Source organism: Notothenia rossii (genome assembly GCF_949606895.1).
Source record: "Notothenia rossii genome assembly, chromosome: 6".
In the NCBI taxonomy this organism is placed as follows: Eukaryota; Metazoa; Chordata; class Actinopteri; order Perciformes; family Nototheniidae; genus Notothenia; species Notothenia rossii.
The window spans coordinates 70,436,723-70,462,998 of NC_136909.1; the positions used below are offsets into that span (position 1 = coordinate 70,436,723).

The window sequence follows — 26,276 nt, forward strand, 5'->3', positions numbered from 1 at the left end:
TGATACATTATAATATGTAATGACATGTGGTGTCCCGATATAACCACTCTCACCCACTTATGTTGTGGTGCCAGTTTAGGTGCACACATGACAAAACACACATCCACACACAGGCATTACTGTTGTATTGAAACATCCCACTTTATGAGTCCTTTAAATAAATACTTCCCTTGTTGGCTTCCTCTGTGATATTGCAGTTGGTTGAATTGCCCACACAATATTTACCTTACAGCCAGGAATTGTTACTGAACGCTACTGAAAGCAATGGGCTGTTTTGCCAAAAGCTGTTAGGGAGAGATCTGCTTTCACTGTGAAAAAATGGGCTACAAGGATGCCAATTCAAATCACAAAGATTCCCAATTCACAGCATTGTACTGGCAGAAGGGCTTGTCTATTCAGCAAGATGAGGCACAATTACATTTCATTCATTTCCTGCATAGGAAATTGTCAAGCAAATTAGAAGTATTTCAGCTGGGGTTCATTCCGTGTTCAGTATAGTTCACCGTCCATCTGCACAGATAGCTTTTTCTCTCGTGTCTGAGCGATTGCAAACATACAAATTAAATACTATTTTGGATTTGGTCCTTGAAATAATACTGATTTGACATTAAAAAACGATCTAACCTAAATGACAGTATCAACATCAGGTAAACATCTAAAGTCCTATAACAGGTCTAAGAAAGTCCTTATTTTTGCTTTACTGTTGAAATGACAGCATAGCGTGAGTAGCAAGGAACCAAAAAGGTATGCATCTGCATACCAAATGCAAGGGAGTGCACATATAATGTACATGTCTTACCTAGCCAATATTCAAGCATGCAAAACAGTTTGTTTCAGTGTGTGCAAGGAAGTTATTATGCTGACCCAATGCAACGGTCACAGGGCTAAAATGAGCATGGAATCTGGAAATAGGGCGGTATGAATTATAAACAGGGATTATTGTGCCAGGCGTTCTGAATGCAAGTCGTATAACATGCTTCTATTAGTAGGGCCATCCAGGTGTAACACGGCCATGAAGGCTGGATATCCAAGTAGAGGGGGAGCGCCCAAGCCTTGTTATGGGGAGAGCAAATTCCAACCCAGTCTACAAAACATTAATCTGTGTGACACTTTATCTCTCTGTGTATTTGGGCATGTAGCTGATAGTGTGTGAAGATGAGTGAGGGAGAAAGAGCCAAGTGTGTGCGAGGCATGCTTCGCTGGCACAGGGTTCTCAAGGTCTGCACATGCATGTGCATTTCCATACTTAGCTATAGGGCACTTGGTGATTTGATGTAATCACGTTATCATGGTAATGGAAATTGGATTTAATTTTCTCTTTTCAGCAGTGGCACGTTGATTCACCATCTCTTCAGCTTGGAGCAGAAAATTGACATTAACTGATTCCTTGCTGACTGCCCCTCATCCAGCCCATAAACACAGATCTTATTTGTAGAGGCGGTAAAATTGTTTAATTAAAAACAATAATTCACTACAGGTCGTTATGTGCTGCTAATTAAGCAGAGTTGACAGAGCAAGGTGTGTGTGGTCGGGAGGCGGTAACAGGGGATAAATTGCTTTGTAGTCATTACACTGACAATGTGGAGGGCATGTAGGAGTCGGTGTTCTGGTCTGTGCCAGACTGAGGAAGCTACTTAAAGATTAATGAAGAACACACCTTGACTAATGTTGGAATGTACAGGCAAACTGAGTTGTTTCCCCAAAACATTTCTTTAAAAAAAAGAGAACGCTCTGGCGTCACATTTAACAGATGTAAAAGAAGAATTACCAAACAGCTTCCTCTCTCACATTTCTACTCCTTTACCCTTCAACAAGGAGCAAGAAGTGCAATTTTGTAAATCCGCAGAGAAGATCAAAGTACTACCATGTTCTAATGGCTGCCACCCACCAGCCTCTACTGTGGTGGAAAGCACCATCAGCAGAGTGTGTCTAAGAAGAGCCAAGACAGCCTGATTAATCTTCTAATAGTTCCAGAGAGATAAAGACAGATACTGTAGACGCAGCAGCGGAGAAGGAAAGTGACAGAATAAGTTGCGATTCAGTCACTGTAATACACCCTATGTTCCAGAAAAGAAAGTGAAAAGAAGTCAAGCAACGGGGAAAGCTGATGGAAATGGATAGTTTCGTCTTTGTTGTGACTCTTACACATTTTAGCCTTTGAAATGATGAGGCTCCTCCGTAAGATGGCTGCCTCACTGCAGCACCGTCTCCTGCTCTCCTACTTGCTTCTCTCTCTTTGACAAACTCCTCATTCTGTTCGACATGACGTTAATAACTATCAAATGGATTTCATAAATATGTGAAATAAAGATCAACATATGTGATAAAAGGGAAGTCAGGCATTTCTGTTTGGAAAATGGACATATCTGCCATGGAGACTGTCATCTTTGAGAAGTTGGTAGAATTCAGACGGGAGGAAAATTGAAACAATGACAGTGCATGCTAAGACTGGCAATTCAACAATTTGCTGGGAGATTGAGCCACCACCTGAGAGCAGTTTGTTCTAACACAATGAACATGAGTGGCAAATCTTTGGATTTACTTGAGTGAAGCAAAACCTGATATGACTTTTATTTTTTCACAAAAATTAAGCAACATAATACCTAATACAGCTGATTTACTATTCAACTATTTTAGCGAAAAACATCCAAACTCAATTCACAACCTTTAAAGAAGGCATGTTCCAAAGGGCTTCCTGTCTATATTGCAAACTGGGGGGAATACCATTTATACAACTGCCTGAGGTAATATATATGAAAATGAATACAAAAGGAAGCATCGTCAAAACATAATAAAGTGAATCTGAGCGAAGACTAGCAGTACGCACAGCAGAATGTGAGAATTAACTGCTTCGAAAACAAGCTTACATATTACACAGATCATTCCCTCTTCGGTTGCGCTTGCATTAATACATATGATTATAGTGGGCACATGGAAAATAGGCATTATGCTTGTTTATACAGCTTGCATTACCATAATAATTTCTCTAGCTTGTGTTGGATGTCAACAAGTATTATGCCGGGGAGATGTGACAGAGAATACGTGGACTTGAAATCACGTCTTCTCCTCTGGCTCCCTGTGGTCTGATGGGGACAAAAGGAGGAATGGGATAGGTTGAGATGAAAGGTTTGGACTAGTCCTGCATAGACAGACCTATCTCTACAGCGCTTTGTCAGAGCTGGAGAAAAGTCTGGCTTCACATGTTATCATTACGGTAAAGGGGTGAAACCGGGTTTGTATTTCTTTAGACCAATCAAAGTGCTAAGCACCAGATACAGCAACAATACCCTTGCACAATATATTGCACTAGAGGAGTGAAACCGGGTATACGTGGCAAATGGCATGCTTATTGCCACAGTCTACATTCGGTCAGTAAGGCTAAGGCTAGAACAGCTACCAGGTATGCTTTTTGAAATACTGCCTGTGATGCTTCAGGGTTTCATAACCCACCAAATTATTAGACAAAAAACCCTTATTTTAGCTGAGCAATTACAGTACAACCACATGTAGGAGTTCCTAAAACAGAGCTGTTTATCACCATCTTTGATTTGGTTTTTGGTGGTCAAAATATTTGATTTTGGTTCAGGTTGAAGGTTCCAAAATGCTTCTTCTTTCATCAGAATGAATATACTGTACACTCAGAGTTTGGGACACAGAGATGGGACTGATTCTGAGGTTACAGGAAAACATTTATAATTCTGCTCACTTCTTCCATAAATTATTGTTATATTCAGCAATAGTTGGTACTAGGTTAGAAAAAACCCCATGAAAGTGTGCACCATTTTCAATAAGCATGTGAGAAAACGTATCTGCAGCATCACAGCAGTTTTACTGAAAACTTAGAGGAACAACAGTGAGAGTGCACACTACACTTTTGATTCCCATATCAAGCTGTTGTGTTGAGTTATTGCCCGTCATGCTCAAGGCAGGAGTATGGAGCGCTGTATTGAACGGTCCCTCTGCTTGACAAACAGAGGAAATGCTATGAATGACTGTCGGCTTTTCAGTTTGTCTATGACAGCGTCTGTCTTCATTCAGCGCTCTTAAATTGGCTTCGGAACCGATTGGAAATGGTTCTTTTATTATACACCTCACATAACTCCCCCTCTCATCAATGCCGGGCCATCTTTTATCTGGGAGATGACGTTTCCATTAGAGTCTGCCAACCTCTTACTGCTGCTCTGTGAGTTGTGGTGCTGGGGGAGAGCATTGTTAACCAACACAACAACACCAGGATCTCATTGGCTGTGCCGTACACTAGCTCGGTCGTGGAAAGGCAGTTCATCAGATGGTTGCTCATCCAGAACACACACAGGAGCAGGCATATAGACTCTCGCAGTATCTCTATCGCCCTCTTTTACTCTCCTTCTCATTCTTTCACTAGCAAAAAAAAAGAAAAGAATCAAAGATCTGAGAAAGTCAGACAACGGAGAGACAGGACTTGGCTATAGGGAGTGTGCCTGTCAGCTCTTCCTCAACAGTTTCAGTATTTCATCAAAAGGTATGAGGGACCCATAAGGTTCAGATGCCAATCTGGCAACAGTTCAGTCCCCACACACAGAACCGGGGATCTTTCAAAGAATGAAGCCTAGTAGCTCCCTCCCCTGCATGTTACTGTCTTCATTAACTTTGTCTCTGGACGCAGCTCACGTTAGCAATCAGGCCCTTTTTCAAGAAATGAGGGTAGCTTCGAAGCAACAGGACACACAGAGCGAGGGCACTTTTTTTAGGGCTGCGTCGACCATGCCCGGTGACATTGTTGGAGCTAATGAGGATGTGGCTGTGCCCGGTGTGTGTGGGTCGGCTGAGACATACGCTCCGGTCCCACTCTGGGAGTTCTAATTAGATCTACATTATCAGAATGTCTGTCCGCATTGGCCCGATCAGCTACAGTTTGGATGCATCATAAATCATCAGTCTAAGTGATCACTAAAGATCTGTATTCTGTCTGTACTGTGCGTGAGGCATTTCATTCATACGAGGCCAATGTTAACCCCGGACAAACTCAAATGTAATTATTACTCTGATGACTTGCACCTCCCACATATTTTCTGTTGTTTTCATTTCTTCCATTTGTTGGTATCCTTTGCATTACTTGAGGTGGCTGGGCTAACACAGCCTTTCCTCAATCATGATCTCATCAGGCTCAACTCCTTGACCTTTGCGCTTTGCTGTAAATGTCAGCTGTCTTTATGAGCCTATGATGAGTTTATCGAGCAATTCACACTCTCTGCCACACACACAAGAGCGCTCAGACTACACCCGCATGTACACCCAGCCATAGGATCTGTCCTTCCCAGCCAACTATAACTCTGATTTCTAGGTGTCGATGGAAAATTCATGGTGCTCAGCTCTGGCAAGTAGCACAAGTGCGGCTGCTCACCATCTTCAACAGGACCACCAAAGATAAATCAAGATTTCATGGGGACTGAAATGGCTTCCTGCAAAGCCTTAAGGACCTGGCAGGCTTTACCGACAGTCTGTTCTATAATAGAAGTCTTTGAACATCTGAAACTTAAACAGGTAGCCATTATTGTAATGGTGAAGTGTAGTAAAGTCTATATTGTTTTCGTCCACAATGTGACACAAAATGGGCCAACAACGTGCCATTAAATGTGGCCAACGAAACTCTTACCATATGCTGGAGTACTAATAAGAAATTAACCTCTCCTGACTAAGAGATCGTCCAGAGTTGTGGTTTAAAACGGGGAGGACGATCACGCCAGGGAGGCAAGCACTACTGCCATGATTATAAATGTTGCGCATTATGTCTGCCTGGACGTCTGTGTCCGCGCAGGCCTGCAACTCCTCCTAGTGGAGCACAGAGCAGAGGGAGGGAAGAGGAAGCAGCTATAACAAGCCTTTCCTGAACACTTCCATTTCAATCTTTTTATCGGTTTTGTTGTTGACTGTAATGTAACCCATTGGAATAAAGGGCAATGAAAAAAAATCAGAAAGAGGAGCACTTGGAGGAGTACACACACACACACACACACACACACACACACACACACACACACACACACACACACACACACACACACACACACACACACACACACACACACACACACACACACACACACACACACACACACACACACACACACACACACACACACACACACACACACACACACACACACACACACACACACACACACACACACACACACACACACACACACACACACACACACACACACACACACACACGTTTATCTTGTTGTCCGAGGGCCATAAAGGCAGCAACACATGGTCACAGAGGTTCCGAGGCTGTACCTGATAATGTGTCAGTTGTTTTCCTAGCACACCGGCAACACAAAAGCAGTAGGAGGAGGAAGAAGAATAGGAACGCACGCACATGCGCGTGGCCTTTTCCAGAACTAATCCTACCACCTCTTTCATTTTATCTTATCCTTCTCATCCCCCTGTGCAAACATCAGGCTTTCCTTTAATGAAATGTTTGGGTCTTTACACAGTCCTTAGTCTTTATCTTCGTAGCTTTACCCTTCCTCTTTCCTCAAACTTATCTTCCGTCTGTCCCTCCTTCATTGTCTTTGGGCGGTTATCAGTCATCTTGCAGCGGCAGGTAATAAAAGGCCAACATGCTGAGGGAGTCTCGCTCTGCTTTGTCATGTTGCTCTTTCACACCCTCCTTTTTGTCTTTTATTTTTATTTGTGGCAGCAGACCTTATCGGAGAGATGGGCGTGAGATAGCCGTCTGAGGTTCTTTGTGTTGAAATAATACGACAGGCTGATAAGGCCTTGTGGGTGAGTAGTTCACTGCTGCTTCTCTCCTCCCACCTCGCCACTTACTCTCTCCAGGAAGTCCCTAAAGGAGCTGAAATGTATCAAACATTTCTGTCATGTTCCACCTTTGATCAAATGTCACCCCATCCCCTTTGATACATTTGATTATATGTTAACGCTCACTTCATTTTAGTCAAATGAATTGTAAAATGTAGTCGTTATTAACATATTAAATGTAATGTTATGTGAAAAGTTGGCTGATGCCCAAATCATAAAACGTAGACATTCAAAGATGTAATGGAGCATTGCAGATTCTTTCCAAACAGACACAAAAACTTTTCTTCGCCATCTATTTTACTACCGATGGAGTCACAAGTTCCTGGCTCGTGCCATTACTTTGTCTCTAATCTACAGCACCTATTAAGATTTCATGAAGTGGTAATGATTATACAATTACTTCCAGCTCGGAAATACCATAATAATGGCGACGGTGACCCAGGTTTGTGAGTTTCTGGAGTGGATGTTTATAGATTAACAAACAAACACAAACAGACTGGCGGACTGGCTGGCTGGACATCGATTTGAGTTGCTATTGACGAAAGGGTGGTGGGCAACACTGGCGCTCAACAGCAGTTACATTTTCATATAAATAACAGCAGCTTTTTGGTCTGTAATTGCACCTGAAAATACTACATGGATTAAGGGGAAGACAGGGTATTGATCTCAATACATTTGAGCAATATTTGAGGCTTTGGACAATTGGCGCGTTCACACCGGAGTAATTTTCCCACAATAGTTCATCAGAACTCAGATATATTTGCATTCACACCAAAAAGCCCCCTGAACTAAATTAGTTCATCAGAACCATTGTTACCCCGTTTTCAGTCCCTGCTAAAGAGCAGGGACTTTCGTGGGAGAAAAAGGTTCCTATGTCTGATTGGCTGGGCGGACTACAAACCACGCCCCGTAAAACTCCCAAAAAGTTTTGTGAAGCTGCCATTTTATTATCCTTGCATTAACATTATTAGCATTAGCATTAGCCCAGCGCACAAACGCAGAGAGACTAACTTATGGCAACACAAAAGAAAACATGGGAGCGGTGGAGATGAGGAGGTGTCGGCGTTCTGGCGATTTACTCAGAAGGCTTGAGCTTCTACTGAAGCCTGTCCCCAACTCCGAGGACTTCCGGCCGGGGACTTCGGGTGGCAGTATATGCCGTGACGTTGTTTACGGCCTACCAGTAAACCCAAAGCAGAAGAAGAAGAAGTGACATCAGCAGCGTCATTTGCCTAATCCACCCCCAGGAACTCTGCTTTAGTTCATCAGAACTAAAAGAGTTTTCATGAACTGAGTTCTCATGAACTATTGTGGGAAAAGAACTTGGTGCGAACGCCCCTAATGAGATAGGACTTGGATGGCATATCATTAATTTTCCCGGATTCAAAAATAGACATTACAATATACAGCAACCGTATACCTATGGTAACCCTAAACAATACAGTACTGTAGCTGTTTTGGCTTCATACCTCATCTCAGACATAACGCTTCAGTGGTGAGGGAAGATTAAAACTTTGACTTTGAGTGTTAAGCTCAGTAGGGATGCAGCAGAGACATTGAATTCCCACAACAATTTGCTAAGTCTTTTATAGCAGCTCCTTGTCAGGCAGGAGGCTATTTCACAAAGTGCACTGGTGAGTTAAAGAGTTAAGGAGAAGCAAATACTTCAAGCATAACTGATTTATTAGACCAAGTAAAGGGAGGAGACTAAGAGAAGAAAATGAATTAGGCCTCACATGCTCTTTTAATTACTGTTGTCAAGGTGTTTGCTTCGCCCTTCTGGGAAAAGCAAAGCAAACCATCAGTCACAGCAAATACTTAGAAGACCCACAGAATGAGCCGTAAAGTTTAACACCTCTTCTATAGTGCAACATTTACTGAAACGCTAATTTACAAAACGCAAGCTTTTCCCTCCGAAATGTCACTTCTCTACTGAGATCTGGTACGCTGCAGGGCTGACAAAGTGAGCAGAATGAGGCCACTGATCCAGGGGTGCTCCTCTCACCTCATGTGCTTACCTGAGGGATAGAAGAGGACAAAGGAACAACATGTGCCTGTCTGTTTGATCTCGCTGTAAGAGGCAAACTGCACATGTAGGCTGCTGACACGTCATGGACGCTTTGCTCTTGCACAGGCAGCACTGCTGGCTTTCATTATTATAGAAGAGGGCCTGAGACATATTTTCATGCACATTTGCACACATACACACACAGCCTATTCCTTTGATGAGGCTGTGAAATAAGCTATGACAGGGGGCTGTGTTATAGTGCTTGGCAGCAATGTTATCCCTTGTAGCTGAGAGACAAGACATTCGCCAGAGAGTCTGCCCTAAGAGCAATAACAATGAGGAAAATGACACACGAGTCTTGCAATGTTTTACTTTAATTTCGAAATGCTGCTCCGTGTAAACTATGAGATAACATCTCTGTTGCTCAATTGGACCTTAGTGATATTGACTGGCATCGATGGAGGATATAGGGAGGGTCACTAAATCCATTATTCATAAACAGGGGACAAGAGGAGGGTGAGTGTTTCTGCTGACAATGTGGTTGCTCTCAGGAGCCAAGAGACATTTTAAAAGCGGATATAGTTCCCCATCTCACCAAACCCGCAGTCAAGATTGGTTTCACTCGTGCTGACTTCTTACGTCCAAACGGAAGGTCTCTCTCAATCTGTAGCTTCCTGTGGCACATTGTTTTTATTATGTTTGATGAGACTGTGTTATTCTTTTGGTTAAGGCAAACAATAAACCATCAGTGTCTTGTTCTTGGCACACACATAAGGTAAGAAAATCCCTTCAATTAAAGGTGACCTATCATGCAAAATGCACTTTTGTACGTCTTTTATACATGAATATGTGTCCCCGGTGTTCGAGGGAACTCACCAAGTGTCAGAAGACACAACCCTCTCTATTTTTCTCCATACCCAAATCTCTTATAAAGGTGCTGCAACGGATCTGATACAGACTGATCCAGATTTGAACACTTCTATGACGTCACAGAAGTGGCGCTAGGCTATTGGGCCAACTCCACCAATCAGGAGGAGACAGCCACGGACATTGCCGTTCGAAAGCGCTGGAGACGCTTTAGTACAAATGCCAGGCCTGTAGATGGTGCTGTTCTCACAGAATCAGCCCATGCAAAGACAGTGTTAAATTGAGCGAAATGAGGAATGGCTAAAATGCATGATCTGTTTGGTATTTTGAAAAATAAAAAGTATAAATATGCCTTATATAGGTATGGTCCTACACTATAGTATTCAAATATAGCATGATAGGTCCACTTTAAATAAAAGGAAATTAAACAGTGAATATAATAAATAAATCAGGGACTAAAGTTAACTGAGCTAAACCACCAACAGCGCACACCGATTCGCCCACTGTGGCACGCAACCAAATGTTTCCACAGCAGCACATAATTAAAAACAGCATGCTTATATGTGTATATTTTAAACAGGCTTGGATGGAAAGCACAAGGGGCTGGAGATGAGAGCAGTGCAGCAGTGAAAAAGGTAATTAAGTTGACCAGAACAAGGCGAGCTGTCTGTTTAATATTTAATGCGGCCCCACACAAAGCACTTTGGAAGCCATCAACAACAGGGTACCAACAACAATTATGAAATAATTAGCTGAGACGAAGCCTGGAAGATTTTTCTTTGCAGGGGTATGTGTAAGTAATTGCATAAGTAATTTCAGACTTGGCCTGGTCCAAATTGACTGTGCTCTTTGGGCGACCCTGGTAAAAACCAACAGGCAACACTTGGCTCAAGCTACAGCGTATGTGCATATGTTAATGTGCAAGGACAGACAAAGCTGTATGCAAAAGCTGCAAAATACAGTTTTGTTTTTTTAGAGAATGCACTTTATTCTGATGTCCATCTCAAATTTGAATTATTTAGCTTATTGTGTGGAAACTCAAATGATACTGCACTACTTTTCTATATTTCAGATGAGAGGTGATGCTTGCTCTTTAGGGAAGGGAAAGTTAGACTGTGGAATTCAGCTGATATTAGCGGTCTCTCTTTCATGGGCAAAGATCGTGTGATGGCATATGAGTAGACCAGTCCAATCCCAAGTATACCAGGAGAACACTAGGGTGCACTTTCACTGCTGATGAATGACATTTGTAATTACAATGTCATTCAAAATGCACAAATCAATACAAACACAAACTATTAACTCATTCTTTATGAAAACACATTTCAATTTTGGTTAAACTTGAATGTTTACTTTTACATGTGTATTATCAATATTGCATGCATTTGGTGAAACTTTATATATATATATATATATATATATAAAAAACCCTTTAAGTTTATTATAATATCATATTGAGATAAAGTGAGAACAGAATAATGATAATATCTATAATATATAACGGAGTGATCCTAGAGAAAATGTGCTCCATATGCATTAGCTGGGAGACGCTGTACTTCTGCTCACTGCAATGGAGCGAGAGAGAGTGAGACTATTTTTATCCAAGCCTGAGGGCTGGGGCAGCTGTGTCAAAAGTCAACAACTATAGTGACTCCATGCTGTGACACTCCAGTCCCAAACGCACACAAACCCACTCTCTTTTTCGCATACATTGCCACACGAGCAGAGACATACTGAGATTTGATTTGTAATATATGAAATAATTTAAGAACACAGAAAAATGTTATACTGGCAAGTGTGATGTTATGTGAATCCTGGAAAAAAGGAATATAAAAAGGCTTATTTATTTACAGAAACAAGTCTAGCCAGAATATGGAGAGAAGGCTGAGCTGGTTCAAACTAAATCCATCCTTTGAGCTGCAATAACAAATAGAATGTCAATGCTCTTAACCTTGTAACCCAGAAGGAAAGCGAACATGCCCGAGAGTGTAACATTGACGATGAAATCAAATTTACCCCATGTTAGCTATGGCAATATTGCTCTGTATGAAGCAGGGCCATAATGTATTGATGTACAGCTTTGAGAATGACAAGCTGTACTCACTGTGATTTGTTACACTAATAAAAGTGAAGACACATTATTGTCCTGCCCTCTCAAATACACACATCTCCCTCTCTCTCTCTCTCTCTCTCTCTCTCTCTCTCTCTCTCTCTCTCTCTCTCTCTCTCTCTCTCTCTCTCTCTCTCTCTCTCTCTCTCTCTCTCTCTCTCTCTCTCTCTCTCTCTCTCTCTCTCTCTCTCTCTCTCTCTCTCTCTCTCTCTCTCTCTCTCTCTCTCTCTCTCTCTCTCTCTCTTTCCTCTTCATGGACCACTTGGCTTTGTAGTGGTAAAAGAGCTTGAACAAATTGAGAAATGATTGGAATTGAAAGATGAGTAATGGTGATTCTAGTGCTGTCCCTTCTCAATATGGAGATGATGAGAGTTGATTCTTTGAGGTCAGGTACATCATCCGAGCACAGCGACGGCCCCGTCTATGACTAAAAGAGATAGAAGGCTATTCACTCTTAAATATAAGCTTCTTTTTTGTTGCCACAATCAGTCACTGCTGACATAAAATCAATGCTATGTTCACCGGTGCCATACTATTACTACTGATCATCATCATCTAAACAATTTCAGCTTAAGTGCTATATGTTAACAAGAAGATCTGTTCAAGGGTTTGGACGATTATCCCGTCTCCACCCTGTTAATGTTTGAGAGGGTAACTCTACACTGGGGGAGTAAATGAGGTCAATGGAGCCCCCCCTTTCTCTGCTATCTCCTCATCACGGTTAGCTATTAGCTCAGCAATACGATGCCATTAGCCTAACTTTGTGACACACTATACTGCAAAATGCCAAACATATTAACTAGCAAACGACAGTTCTGCTTTCATTGACACTCAGTGAAATTACAGGAAAAGTGGGAAATAGCATCTGGTAGTGAATTTTAAATGTGGTGGTGCTTTTGTAAATATGCACACAGCTATGATAACTAGCATTCTTTCAAATGATTATTGATCCACAAAAGAAGTAGGGAAAATAGGAGGAATACAACTTTGTTCCAGTCATTTACAGAGAAAAGACTGAATACAACTATAAAACAAAAGTGTTCCAACACAACATCAATAAAAGAAAATACAATTGACTGCCTCTCCATATGGTATTCCACTGATGATTCTCAAATGACATGCTCTGTTGCTTTTAGACCTTTTGACAGAAGTGGAGAAGGATGACAGCTCCCGGCTGTCTTAACTTATTGTCCCACTGAGCCGGGGAAACTGCAAAAGTAAGAGTGACTTGTGTCAGCACAAACCATGGAAACTCAAATCAGTTGTGAGATGGATGTGTTTACGCCTACCCTCTGTCCGTTAGAGCGAGACAGTCCAATAATGAATAATGCCATGGGAAACAAATATGTGTTTGGACAAGTTTTTTGATACCAAGATACTTCATCTTATCTCTTACATATTCTAGGTAAAACCAGGAACTCTGCATGGTATAGCGTTTAATTTTCTCCCGCTAGTCTCCAACAATTGGTTTAACAAACAGGATTGAATGTCTAGCCGATTCAATGTGATGTGATATTGCAATTTTAATTTGAAACAACATGGTGTCTTTCATTTCAAATCTGCTTAAAACGCATATCATCATGAAACTAAACATCCCACCCCTATACTTGGTTTGTTACCATAGCAACATCATATAAAGTCAGGAGACAACTGTGCAAGCACTATAACACCTAACAAATACAAATTATTTAAAGATGATCAGCTGAATATGGATTTGAACGCCTTATCTGCACAGACAGACAGACAGTAACGGCCCGTCCACACTACAGCTTCGACAGCTTCAAAAATGGTTTCCAACGCGTCTGCCCATTCACTTTGAATGGGGTGACGTCACGTTGCCTCGCTTTTCGAACTGAATTGTGGGTAGCGGAGCGGAGCTTTCCTGGCGTTTCAGGCTGCAAAAGTTGAGCAATGTTCAACTTTTGAAGCTTCTGAAGCTTTCGGTGGAAGTGTCAGCCAATCAAATCATATGCCAGTAAGAGCTGTAGCCAATCAAACCGCTGCTTGTGTGTCAGGGGCGGGAGATTCATGTGATCGGTTGTTGTTCGAGCTTCAGACACGCCCGCAGGCAAGCTTTTTTTGAAGCTGTAGTGTGGACGGGCCGTAACATTAGTATCTGTACCTGCATGTATATTCCATTTGTCACATATATGCACACAGTGTATTCCCACTATAACATGGAACCTGTCAGTAGCTGTAGAGGTGTGCTAATATCTGATTGACGTGCCTTCACCAAGCAAGCAACACAGAAAGGCTGTAAAGCACTGAATCCTGGGGGTATTGCATGCAGTTGGTTATAGGTCTGCGTGCAGAGCGAGCATGAGAGGTAATTACTGGGTCTGAAACCTTAACACGAGTAGAGGATAAGAATGAGATCCTTTCCCTGGACTGGTGTTTTAATAGGAGTATGGGGGATAGCGTGACACAGGTTTTCTCCTGAGACATGCGGCACCTCTCCCAGGTAACAACTGCACCTGTAGCCTCAAACCAGACGGCACGGTACTCGCTTAATGAAGCATGTGATTGTGCATAATCATAACTCAAAGAGTAAGGTGAACTGCAAAAACACATAAAAGGTGACATTTTCTTGCTTGACAATGGAGATACCAAGACAGTTGGCCCGGAAGTCTTTTTTTCAAGCCATTTTACATGATTAATAAGCTAGAGAGCAGGAGTTGAAACTGCAATTAAAGGTGTCTTCCATCAGTAGAAAGCCCCCTTTCTAGTAGTCAGCTAAAGGAGAACCGAGGGGAGCAATGCTCCACCGGAGAAGTCATTATTTCTCCACCATCCCCTCTGCTCTATGGAATATATTAACTTCACAGTGTCGCTGTCTTAGCCAGAGAGCCTTCATTGCTTGTTTTTTTTAAGGGATGCATGCAATTAGAAGAAGGGAAAGAAGAAAGTGCTTGGAATAGTCTCCAACCCCCACGCAGATTGAGTAGCAGCACAAAACAAGCTCAGTGGGCCCCTCGGGGCCCTGCCTCAGACTGAGGAGAGCCTCAGATACTCACTGTCACCGCTGCTCATTGACAACAAAAAGGAAGAAAATAACTACAAAGCCGCCATTTCACTGTGTAAATGGCTTCCTAAATATGTACGGATGGATTTCCAATAACAGACAGCCGCCCGTGTTTTTGCACGAAAATAATACTTCCTTTGTAGAGGAATAAAATACCTAAACAGTATTAAATTAAAAATTCCACCTTCACCTTAGTATTGTTGGTAAAATTATACAGACATTGCACAGTTGAGCAGGTCTCCCTTGAAAAAGAGACCAATGATCTCAATGGGATACACCTGGGTAAATAAAGGAATGAAATGAAATGAAATGAGTCAAATGTATTTTCATGTTCAACAAAGAAGTTACCCCCCCCCCATCCTATAAACTTTGCTCTAATTATTCTTCTACGGATTACAGTGCTGCAAACACCGAGAATCATTACACCCATAATTCCCTGTTTTACATAATGTCACAGCGAATATGTCCCTGGATTTGGCTTGCAGCTACAGTACAATTATTAATATAAAAGTGACTGATACTTTGCAGAGGTGTGCTATCATCCACAGACAAGTCTTATACCCACACAGGATACCTGTCCAGGTGACCTCATGATTATGCTTCAACTTCGAAACAATTACAGGGATAGTGAAGAATCATGATAATTGGAGAAACGGCAGATGCATTATTATGAATCTATTCTTCCTTCCATGTGCGCTGCAGTAATGAGCCTGAGGAAAGTGATTGTCGTACATTAGATGGTTCACTGACTTCACAGTCATTGTCTTTATCTGAGATAGAAAGGAGAGGCGGGGGAAGGATCGCAATTCCTTTGAGGTGCATTTAAATCATGTTCTCCACATATTACTCAGAAAATTCCCTCTTGAGAGTGTGAGCTGAGATGGCGTCCTTCAAGCCCCGCTGGGTTTCCTGTCATCATGAAATGGGAGCAGGAGATTAGGGGGGTGAGGGATGTAGAGGATGGAAAAAGGGGGGGGGGGTAAATACTGAAATCTGGTCTAATCCCATCTCGTACAGCTGAAGATACACTCCTAAGACATTTCTGCTCAGAGCTGAGGATAAATGGAAGGAATGAGGGGAATACCATTGGGAATGAGCTTTATAATATATTATTTGGAAAGAGGGCATCTCCGAATAAACTAACAACTCCAAATTTGGCTTACATATTCAATAATTTCAATCATCTAGCGTGGCACACTTGCAAATGCTTTTGTACTTTAGAAAAAAGGAAACGGTCCCCAAAGTGAATACAACTGGCTCCCAATACAATGTTATGAAAAAGGGCCACAAAGGCATTCTATTATTTCAAATTTCAGTGTGAGCCGCTAAGGGTTAAGTTCAACCGGATACATGTTTTGCAGGTGACTAGCTGAATGCTGCTATTCTCGCATAAGAAATGCATCAAAGTGGCAATTTCACACAGCTCATTGTGTTTAATGGAGTGCTGTAAAACACGTCCATTGCACTGTAATTAATGAGGAAAAGACAGATGCGTGGAACACATATCTAGACGGTTTTTATCATAAGTATTCCAATTTCATAATATTGTCATTTAATTTGCTGCGATTCTAACGTTTGGCTGCAGCACAAAGCTAAGGAAGAGCTCCCTTATGACAATTAATCAGTCATACTTCGTTGAAATACAAGACGTCTTTTATAACTCACTTTAAACTCAATGACAGTTTTATCGTCCATCAGTTTCATTTTAATACCCTTTAATAAGATATGTTTATTTGGTGTTTCATTGATATCATTTGGCAAATCACTGTTGCAACTTTATGATGCACAGAACATACATCTTGTAACACATTTCCATTATAATTGTGCTTTTAAACAGCTCTTTTGCTCATAATAAATTACTAGACAAACACAAATCCAAAGCACAACTTCTGTGCTTCTGTTTTGTTGTTCTATCACGCTTCTCTCATTTTCTAATGAAACGCAACATTTCATAAACCCCCCAGATTAATGTGCAGGAATAAATCAATAGGAAGGAGCATTCAAAGTGACTGCTGATGCGAGAGGAGAGGGGATTCTCACAACACACTGCCCCTGCTGTAAGAACATGCCTTATCAACATTTCCCCCCTATATAACGGTATACTGCACATTTCATCAACAAAGCTACGCATGCATCTGTGGAAAGCTACACGATCTTCCTGCCTTGTTTTCCCTCTCTCACCTCTCCTGTCAGCGCAGTTTTGTTCTCTACCTCTAACATTCATCACTCGTCAACAGTTCACTTAAAAGCTGGCTTACATCGGAGACCGTCTCCTTTAGAAATGTTTCCACTAAGTCCAGCCCTGTGTCTTCAGGAGCAAACGTCTTTTTGCTCCAGTGTAGACACAGAAATATTTTAATGGACAGTAGAAATAGCTTTTAAGGTTTTGTAATGCTAGATACTTCAAAGTATGTAATGCACCAGCATGCACCAAATGTCTACCAATCCTCCTTCACGTCTGGTCATGAGGACCTGAATGAGAATGAACTTCATGGTATTTACATTTTATGCAAAAGGATAGGAATTGTTCAGCGATAAGTTAGCCAGTGTGCGTGATGTACAAGCAAGTGAGAACATTTGTATGTATATTAATTCAGCACTGCATTGGGATGAGCTACCTGCCAAAGCCCTGTTGTGCCATTTAATTTGAAAAAGGTGCCCTGCCTATGCAAATCGTTGGAGAGGACATTTTTCATCACTCGCATAAAAATAGTGCATAAAAGGAAATCTCGACTGTTTTATCCCTGTTCAGGTGTTTGGTGCAGATGGACAAGAGCCCAGAAATCTGCCGAACACACAAGGAACTTAGTGGAGCGTTCACACATCTGTCCTTTTACACCCATATTCCAATTTATGTTCTTTTGAACATCTTGTTGCATCTCTGGTTGCCATTTGCTGATGAATGGAGTGTGTGAAAAAGGTTGTATCCTTTTAAATTGGTCAGTTACTCTTGGATTAAAACTAGGGGATACAAAAAAAAAAAGTTGGCCCTGAGGAATGGTAAGAAAAAACAATGTGAAAAATCAAATCTTGGTCAAAATAAGTACAGATGTCTTATAAGAACAACATCAAGGAGCTTGTCCTCAGGACAGGCCTTCTTACAGTATGTCACTGTGTGTGAACTGAATGTGTGAATATTGGTGTGTGTTTGATGAAAGCTTCAAGACAAATTCATGTTTGTAACTGTGTGCTGATCTGTAGTTTTTCTTTCTGTGTGTGCATGTATTGTTCATGTATGCTCCTGGCCAGAATTAGTATTGTCATGCGTTCAAACGTATTTTCAGTAGGGGGGCTCCATTATCAAAACACTTGCCTGATTATTTTTGCAGCTGCGGTTACAGCTAATCAATTGTTGTTTTATTCCACGCGTTATTATTCGTGTGTCATGTAACAGACAGATGTTCAACCTGTCTCAGATTTAGCACTTCTCAATACTTGGGTACTACACAGTGAATTTCATTTTAGCACCTTACCATTACAAGTCCTTTGTGGGTTAGTTGCTACACAGTGTGCATAAAAGGGCATTTCGAGTTTTATGTCAAGAAAATAAGAGAAGCATTTACAGGAAAAAACGTCAGAGGTGTAAAGACGAGTTTTAAAAAAATAAGAAATGTTGTTGATGGATGTGCAGAAAACATCCAGCCTTACCCTTACTACTGCTCTTATTTGACTCTGGCCAGCAGGGGGGACCGCAGTCCCCACAGCACCCCCCTTCCCGGGCTAATGAGTATTGTTGTCACTAAGTGGTGCTGGTGGGAGGAAGGTCGTGTGGCAGCCAGAAAAATTATGTCCAGGTCGGAGATGCACTGTATGGAACCACCCGCATTACTGCACCATTTCCATCAGTCACACACACACTCACACACCAGAGGAAGGGAGCAAGCTTTCAACATAAACATACTGATGTTGTCTTGTCATTAAATCATGGTTTCATTCTACAAACACTCAAAATGTACTCTATAAATTGTGTTTGTTTCAAAAGATTGGAGTCACTGCAACTTAACAACTCACCAACTGTAGTCAGATTCTAATTGGTAAGTAAGTTATAATTATTTTCCAGCTGCATCCCTTCCACTTTAAATCAGTGGAGAAGTAATGTGAAAAATCCAAAACGTTGGCAGGCAACAGTGAAGGATCCCAGGCAACTCATTGAAAGACATTGATTGAAAAATGTGTTTTGGGGGTTTATCCTAATGTGATGCAAGCACAGTGTAATGTGGTACTTTGTTCTTAAAGGAAAGTAATAAACAGATTTGTGACTTACGATGTGGAGTTTGAGGAAGTCTCCGAGACCAGAGGAGCTGTCCACCCTCACCAGGACAGCATCCTTCAGCTGTGTGCTGAAGCCGATGGCCAGACGGTCTGCCCTTGTGCTGGGACGATCATTTGGCGGCCACGTGTACGTGATCAGTCCGCCATCTCGCCCAAATATGTACGTTGTTCCCGCTAGAGGAAATGAAAGGAGAGAGGACAAATATTAGAGGTTAATAGTATATTCCCTTTTGCAACCAAGTAGCAGGCGTGAACTAACTGTCAACAAAAAAGCATTATTAACACCGCAAAGCCGGCATCCATGCCATGTGTACAGAGCACCGTCAGTCTGAAGTGTTTCATTGTGCTGAGTAATGACTTTGCTAAGCACTGAGCAACATATCACTCTTGAACAGCTCTCAGCCCCATCTGAGGGTTTAAGTACACTCATGTCAATTCATGAGACGGGAAAATTCAGCAGAAATGAGGGAGGCAGGTACTGGTGCCGTTTTCCTCATAATGCTGCACAATTACTCAGTTTTACTGCCACTGCCTGCTTCACCTCTCAAAGAAAGAGATACAAGCGAGTGCAGGAGGGTTTGCAGTTGTGTCCCTGATGCCCAGGTAACCGGCAGGCCAAACGGGCACCTCCCCGTCTCTCACGCTTCATTAGCAGCCTCAAAGGCAGACGCGGCATTATTGACTGACTGGTCCAATTATGTCCTCTTTGTGACCTCCAAACCAGATACTTCCTGTCTCGCTGCATTAGCTCGTTTTCTTTAGCAGCAGCATAAAAGGTTTGAAAGTGACCAGGTAGGTGGAAGATTAATCCTAATTATGTAGCTATTCAGTGAAAAAGAGCCTTGTGGCACTATGCCAGTGACCGAGTCAAATTGATGGTATGAAATAAGTCGGTCTAGACTAATGAAGGAAGTGGTAAAAGGTGGCTAATTGTTCATGTATAAAGCCACAGTCTAAGGTATTGATGCTTGCGAACCGTAAAGCTCTTCACTATTTCAGAGCTGTCGGAGTTATGTCAATCAAATGATGTCTTTTTTTTCTCAATTATAACCCGTCAATAGGAAAGTGTTTCAATACATTCCTGCCAGGACATACACACGTATGCTCGGGGGAGAAAGTGCCTATACGTGTGTATTCAACTCGGAATGAATAAGTATGTGATTGTGAAATAAATGCCTGTGAGAAAGGCTGAAAATAAATGCAGCTGTCAGATTAGCATAAAAACTGCTATCTTCATGACAAATTAGAGCCCTGCTTGTGTGTTATTCATTTACATGTGTGTGTGTGTGTGTGTGTGTGTGTGTGTGTGTGTGTGTGTGTGTGTGTGTGTGTGTGTGTGTGTGTGTGTGTGTGTGTGTGTGTGTGTGTGTGTGTGAGTGTGAAGGAGAAACCAAGAGGGAGCGAAAGACAGAGTGTGTTAATATGCATAGAGGGGAGGGAGTTAAACAGCCTTACAATAGATTATAAATCATTTTGACTGTAATTTCAATATTTTCTTGTAAACCAGTTCACGAGAAAATAAAACGATCGATATATTTTGGATTTATTTATATATTTCTGTTGTTTTCCCCCCTCTGGCTTTTCTTCACAGTGGAGTGATTAAAGCGTGTCACTCTACTATCAAATTCCCTTTCCAATTCCACTCCCTCATTTGAATCAATACACACTGTCAACCATTAGCTAAAAAGAATTGCATCATTAATTAACGATAATGTGATTAACAAATGATGTCGGGACATACAGATCTATGGCGAGATTTATTGTTTTCATAAAGCATAACTCGCATTTGTAAGACGTAATGAAATAACAGTGTAAGCATTCTTGTTCGCCTAATGGATAAGCGTTATGAAGCTTGATGACTTCCACAAAGGAAAAGACATTATGCGTAACATATTTGCGAGGCAGGCATCATTTCTTTTTCATGAAGTCTGCCGGCTACCGCTGAAAAACCCTCCCTTGTTCCACTAATGCATATCTGATGTTGGCCCCTTCACAGAGCAATATCCAATTCATGTAGCTCGTGCTGGACTGTTGTCACTGTCTTCCAGTTTCCCCCTCAAGCCACAAACATTTGCTCCATGCTCCAGCTTATTATAATTAAGCTCTTTTAAAACCATGTCAGTGTTGGAACTCACTGGGCCCTTAAGCATCCATTTCCCCTTCTGTCTATTCATACGATTTGACACCCACTTTATCCCACTGACAGCTTATTTACTGTTGGTGACCTCCAAAACAAAACACAGTATAATATAAAGATTACTCATTTCAGTGGACTGGTGTCTTGCTAGTAGCCCCCTTAAGCTAAATGGATAAATATCAAGACCCTGATGTCAAGTCACCAAAGGTCAACCAAACCAACTACTCTACTCTGCTGTGACGTGTAGATTATAGAAATGGTTCCAGAGAAGATTCAGAGAGGGAAGATAATAAGGTTGCCAATACGTGGTGAAGCAGTCTAAAATCCATACAAGCATGTAGGACTAGTGAAAGACTCCTTGAGGGACTGTTGGGGATTAAAAAACATTGAGGAACATGGCTAATGCACACCTACTCAGTATTGCAGTGGCATGGAATCAGCCAACACGTGCCTGTGTAACTCCAGCGGTGGGAGTAATTATGCACTAGCTCCGTATTTGCTATTTGTGTGCCCAACTGGGACACTGGGCACGATATGGATCTGTTGTTGTCATTAGATACGGTAGTGTCCTGGAAATACTTGGCTGTTTGTTGTGTCTTTAATTTGACGAAAGTGTTCAGTTAATTCCCTCTTTGCCCATTAGTAATATTAAAGAAAATAAGCAAATCCACCTGTGTCATAATGAAACATGGACCCCCGTCTTGTATATCATGCCATAGCTGACTTCTTTTGTCATTATATCTAATTAACCAACACATTTGTTTAAATTATTTATCAAGCAACAATATGTTAAAAGGAGTAGTCTCCCAATTATGCTCTCAAAGATGCTCCAGATTGATGTTGCATTAAACTGTAATGTACTATATTAATGGCAATATATATGGATGAAAGAAATGCACGTTTTTTCAATATTATGCAGCCCTATTTGATAGGTCTTACTCACAACTACCGTATTAAAGATAATCAGACCTCCTCGATGAACTCCTCAACCGCAAGTCTCCTGTGTTAAAGAGTAATGGATTAATCTGTCCGAATGTTGGACTACATCGAGGCGCTGGCTCTACTCTGCTGTGTCAGTTAACATCAAAGGCGATAAACATTGGCAGATCAAACACTCTGCTTTCATTAAAAATGTAGCACCATCCACTCCTGCATTTGACCAAAGAGGTGTGTGGGATAGTACAAATATAGGAAAGCAAGCATGGTATGTGTGGTAAATCCCCCCAGGCACGGACTTCTCAATGTCCGTTTCTGCTGGAATGAAGCAGGAGCATATAGCACTCGAAGCGCTGTTACGACAAATGAACAAAGTGAACAGTGACACTTGTAGAGGCGGATAGGTGTGAGCATGGGGAAAGTGAACTGGCTCTGTGTCCCGTGTAGCGGTGGTAGGATGTTTAGATTACATAAACCAGGCAGACTGTATGACTATAGTACTCAGCTGAGGTCAGGCCTGCAGACCGTCTTTCCTCTGACCTCCAACACGCCCATCACGCCGAGCCTCATATTACCACCTCTGCCGAGAAACTGGGGAAGAATCCAATCATAATTACATAGTTGTGATGAAAATGAGAAATGACATTATGGATCTGCTTTCTGTCAGCACCGAGCACTTGCTTTTCTCTCTTTTTGCTGCCAAGGATTCCCGTAATGACTGCTGTGCAAAAATAGATTACCAGAGACGTGGCAAAAGAAAAGCTTTTTCAGATTATCTTTTGATCCTTTCCATGCAATGTCTTGAATGGAGTTTCGGAGTAGGATACCTCTTTTCCAAATCCGCTCTCATCTATATAATGTAATATACATGTTTATATATGTCTTATATATAGATATGATGTTTTATAGACTTGAGTAAACAGCATATCTTTACAATGGAACCGAGCCGGATTAAGACAAGTTCAGTTCATGACTTTGACATAAGTTGATACACTATGTTTTACCCAAAATCATATAAAAATACCAAGATATATTAGTTTAACATCATCTGGGTTTAGCTTTAGTCTCCCCCATGCCAGGAAGAGTACAATTAAAAAGAGGCTTAATGATGTTTATTGGATTACAATTTCAGTTTCCAGAAAAATCATTAGCACAATTTACGAGGACACGTCCAATAAAACACTACTGGTATTTGGTAAAGGAGCTATCTCCAATCAATGCTCCTGAAGGTTTAGTGCCATGAAGGGAAATTCGGAGTCAACTTGATCTATTTTTTCTACCCCCTGGTCTACCCATCTCACTATATTTTATCTTTTAGGACAATTCAATTGGTCTAGACTCTAGTGGCTAAAGGGATAGGATGGCATGTAGAATGTGGGGTTATGAGCAAGAGCGTTCAAACTGCATGTCCTGACTTGGCAGCGACTACAAAGCAGGGAAGTACTGAGACCGCCGAATAGGGTCACTGTTCACACAGCCTCAGTGAATAATTAAATGGCCCATCATACCCCATGATCCAAAATAATGATGCCAATACAACAATATCTGTCTATGTTTATAATGTAGGTATTTTTGTTTCATCCACAGTATCATTCCTCCCCAGGCTTCTTTGCCAGACAAAATGTATCAAATACTATTCAAACATCTTGTGACATGAACCAGCAATAATGGAAGAAGGAAAACAACATGATTTGATTATTCAAATGTCAATGGATTACGTGTCTGAACTAAAATAATGTTTTTTGTTTCCTATTAGCCAGTCTTGTAGTTATTTCAACATTTGCATACAAGAATTGAAGTACAAAGGGATCTCAGCTTTTCCCTTTGATGTCAACGATCTTTGTTCGAGACTGTGGAGGTTTTAAAGAAGAATGTCTTAGTCTGCACACTCACTTCCATTTATTTTCTATCTCATGTTTTATGATACATTATTGTTAGTGCTTATAAAGCTGATATAAAGCATTATTTGATGGTTTAATTATTTAATGAGAAAGGGTTTTATATGATTATCTCAATTATTTAGACAGAAAAAAATGTCACTAATGTGTTTTATAAATGGAGTCTTTATATGTGTAACTATGTGTAACTATGCCATTTAATCAGAAGAAGACACATTGCATAATTGTAAAAACTATTTTATGTAACGCCATGGATTCATTTGAAATTGCTATACTGATCTTTTGTCTGTTTAGTAGCAGTTATGTCAGTAACCATTGGTTTTATACAGTTTATTTCTGATTTGTTCACCCTTTCTACTTCTTTAAATGTAAAGAACGTTTCCAAGAAAAGAGCACGAGGACTGTACTTTTCTGTCACTGCACAGTGGGGCTTTGTGTTGGAGAGGTGACATTTCTGCCACAGTGTTTCTTGTCTGTGCCAGTTTGGTGTTACGGCGACATACTGTGAACTTAACCGCTCCAAAGTAGGGTAGACGAGCTGTGGCGTTCAGAATCACCTGGGATTTTTGCTGGTCCCTTTCCCCTTTGTAGTCCAGGTTAAAAGTGTGTGTGCTGCTCTGCATTTGGGCTCTGTGCTACTTCCATGCCGTAACCATGTCATGTGTGCAAGTACGGATCCTACAAAGTATTTATCTCGATATGTAGGCCAATTGGACTTTATGGCTATTCCCTAAAGCAGGGAAACATAGCATGCTTTTTTGTTTTATTCCAAGTATATGTGGCTGTACTTGAATGAGGAACAGGTTGATGGATGCACCCACACTGACCAGACTGGCCCTGTAGTTGGCTGCTGTTTTTAACTTCTAGTTTACCTTTGGCAACAAAGCTCTGGTTGCCAGTAGCACTGATATGTTATTTCATCCCAAGCTGATTCAATTAAAGAGTGAGATAATTTCTTCTGGTAATTCTGAGTTCTCTTGAGAATGTTTTGGTAGATCCATCTTATATTGCGCTCTACTGCACATCAGAGCTTTTAGAGCACAGTGCTTTAGCTAGTTATGGAAACCATATATACTTGTTATGTATTCTACCAAGTAACCAAAAGTCGTATTATTGCATTAGTGATTTTTTTGTATCCTGCCCCATGGGCTATATTCCATGTCAACTGACTTACAAAAACAGAGCCCCCAGCTTTGAAATAGAAAATGTGGGTAGAAAAGGTCAAAACAAGATGGAAAAGATTTAAAGGATAATGACAGGTTGTGCTTGAAGAAAGCAATGTTATACAAAGTCTAGTCTCCCCTATAGGGGTGTTATTAGTATTTTTTATACTTTTCTCTATCACAACATCTGTATTTTAGTTTTGGATAAGGAGACATTGTACATTGGGAAAGTGGTTATAGTATATAACCACTTTCTGGTGTACTCTGGTGGTAAAATATGTCACTTTTGTAGCTGTAACCAAATACTTTGATGCAAGGTGTGTCACATGTAATTGCCATCCTCTCAATGGATTAATAACATTGAAAACCAGCTATTAAAATATCAGTTGAGATCATTCTTTTCTTCCAGTTGTTTGGAGTCTGCAGTCAGAGCACAGCCTCTGGTTGTCTGTCCCCCGGGTACAGATGAAGAAAATTCAGCTGGACAATGAAGCGAGGTCTAGTGGATACTGCTAGATCCCTGTGGCCACCCCCAACCCCCCACCCAATCTCTATTTCTGTATCTGTTCATTGTTCCATTGCAGTATAGCGAGGTCCTTTCAACAATTTAAACCTCGCTCTCAAGCTTTGCTCCTGGAAAAAGCCATTCTCTATCTTCAGTGGAGTGTGAGCAGCCCTTTGGGAGACTAAAAAGGCTCTGGATTGTTGACTTGTCTTAATCCTCTTTCAGCACAAACAAGCACCTCCCTTATAATGGAATAGGTAGTTGGAACAGAACCAGCAGGCATGAACAAATGTTTCATGACAGGTTGGTTCAACATATTACTTTAAGTGACAGCAAAATGATCTACTGATGTGGCTGCAAGGAGTCAGGATTCCCTCAAAAAGATTAAAACACAGGATTGCTGTATTGAGTGAGCATCTATTTTCTACATCATTCGAACCTTGCTATAATTCTCAGAAAAAAAACATTTATCGAGTGAGCATAGAGTGAAAATTGAGCAATTTAGCCAGCTAGTATATAACTGCTGCAGCTCTGTCATGAAATGAACC

General features: G+C 41.2%; 1 protein-coding gene across 26 annotated transcripts in view; it reads right to left on the bottom strand.

Annotated features, from left to right (window-relative positions):
* Positions 1-26,276, bottom strand: part of LOC307043663 (neurexin-1a-like) — a 248,197-nt gene that overhangs the window by 61,122 nt on the left and 160,799 nt on the right. For all 26 annotated transcript variants that reach the window (XM_079688285.1, XM_079688296.1, XM_079688295.1 and 23 more), the window contains one exon: positions 19,082-19,263. In XM_079688285.1, coding sequence (XP_079544411.1) covers positions 19,082-19,263 — 182 coding nt within the window. The remainder of the gene's footprint in view (positions 1-19,081; positions 19,264-26,276) is intronic.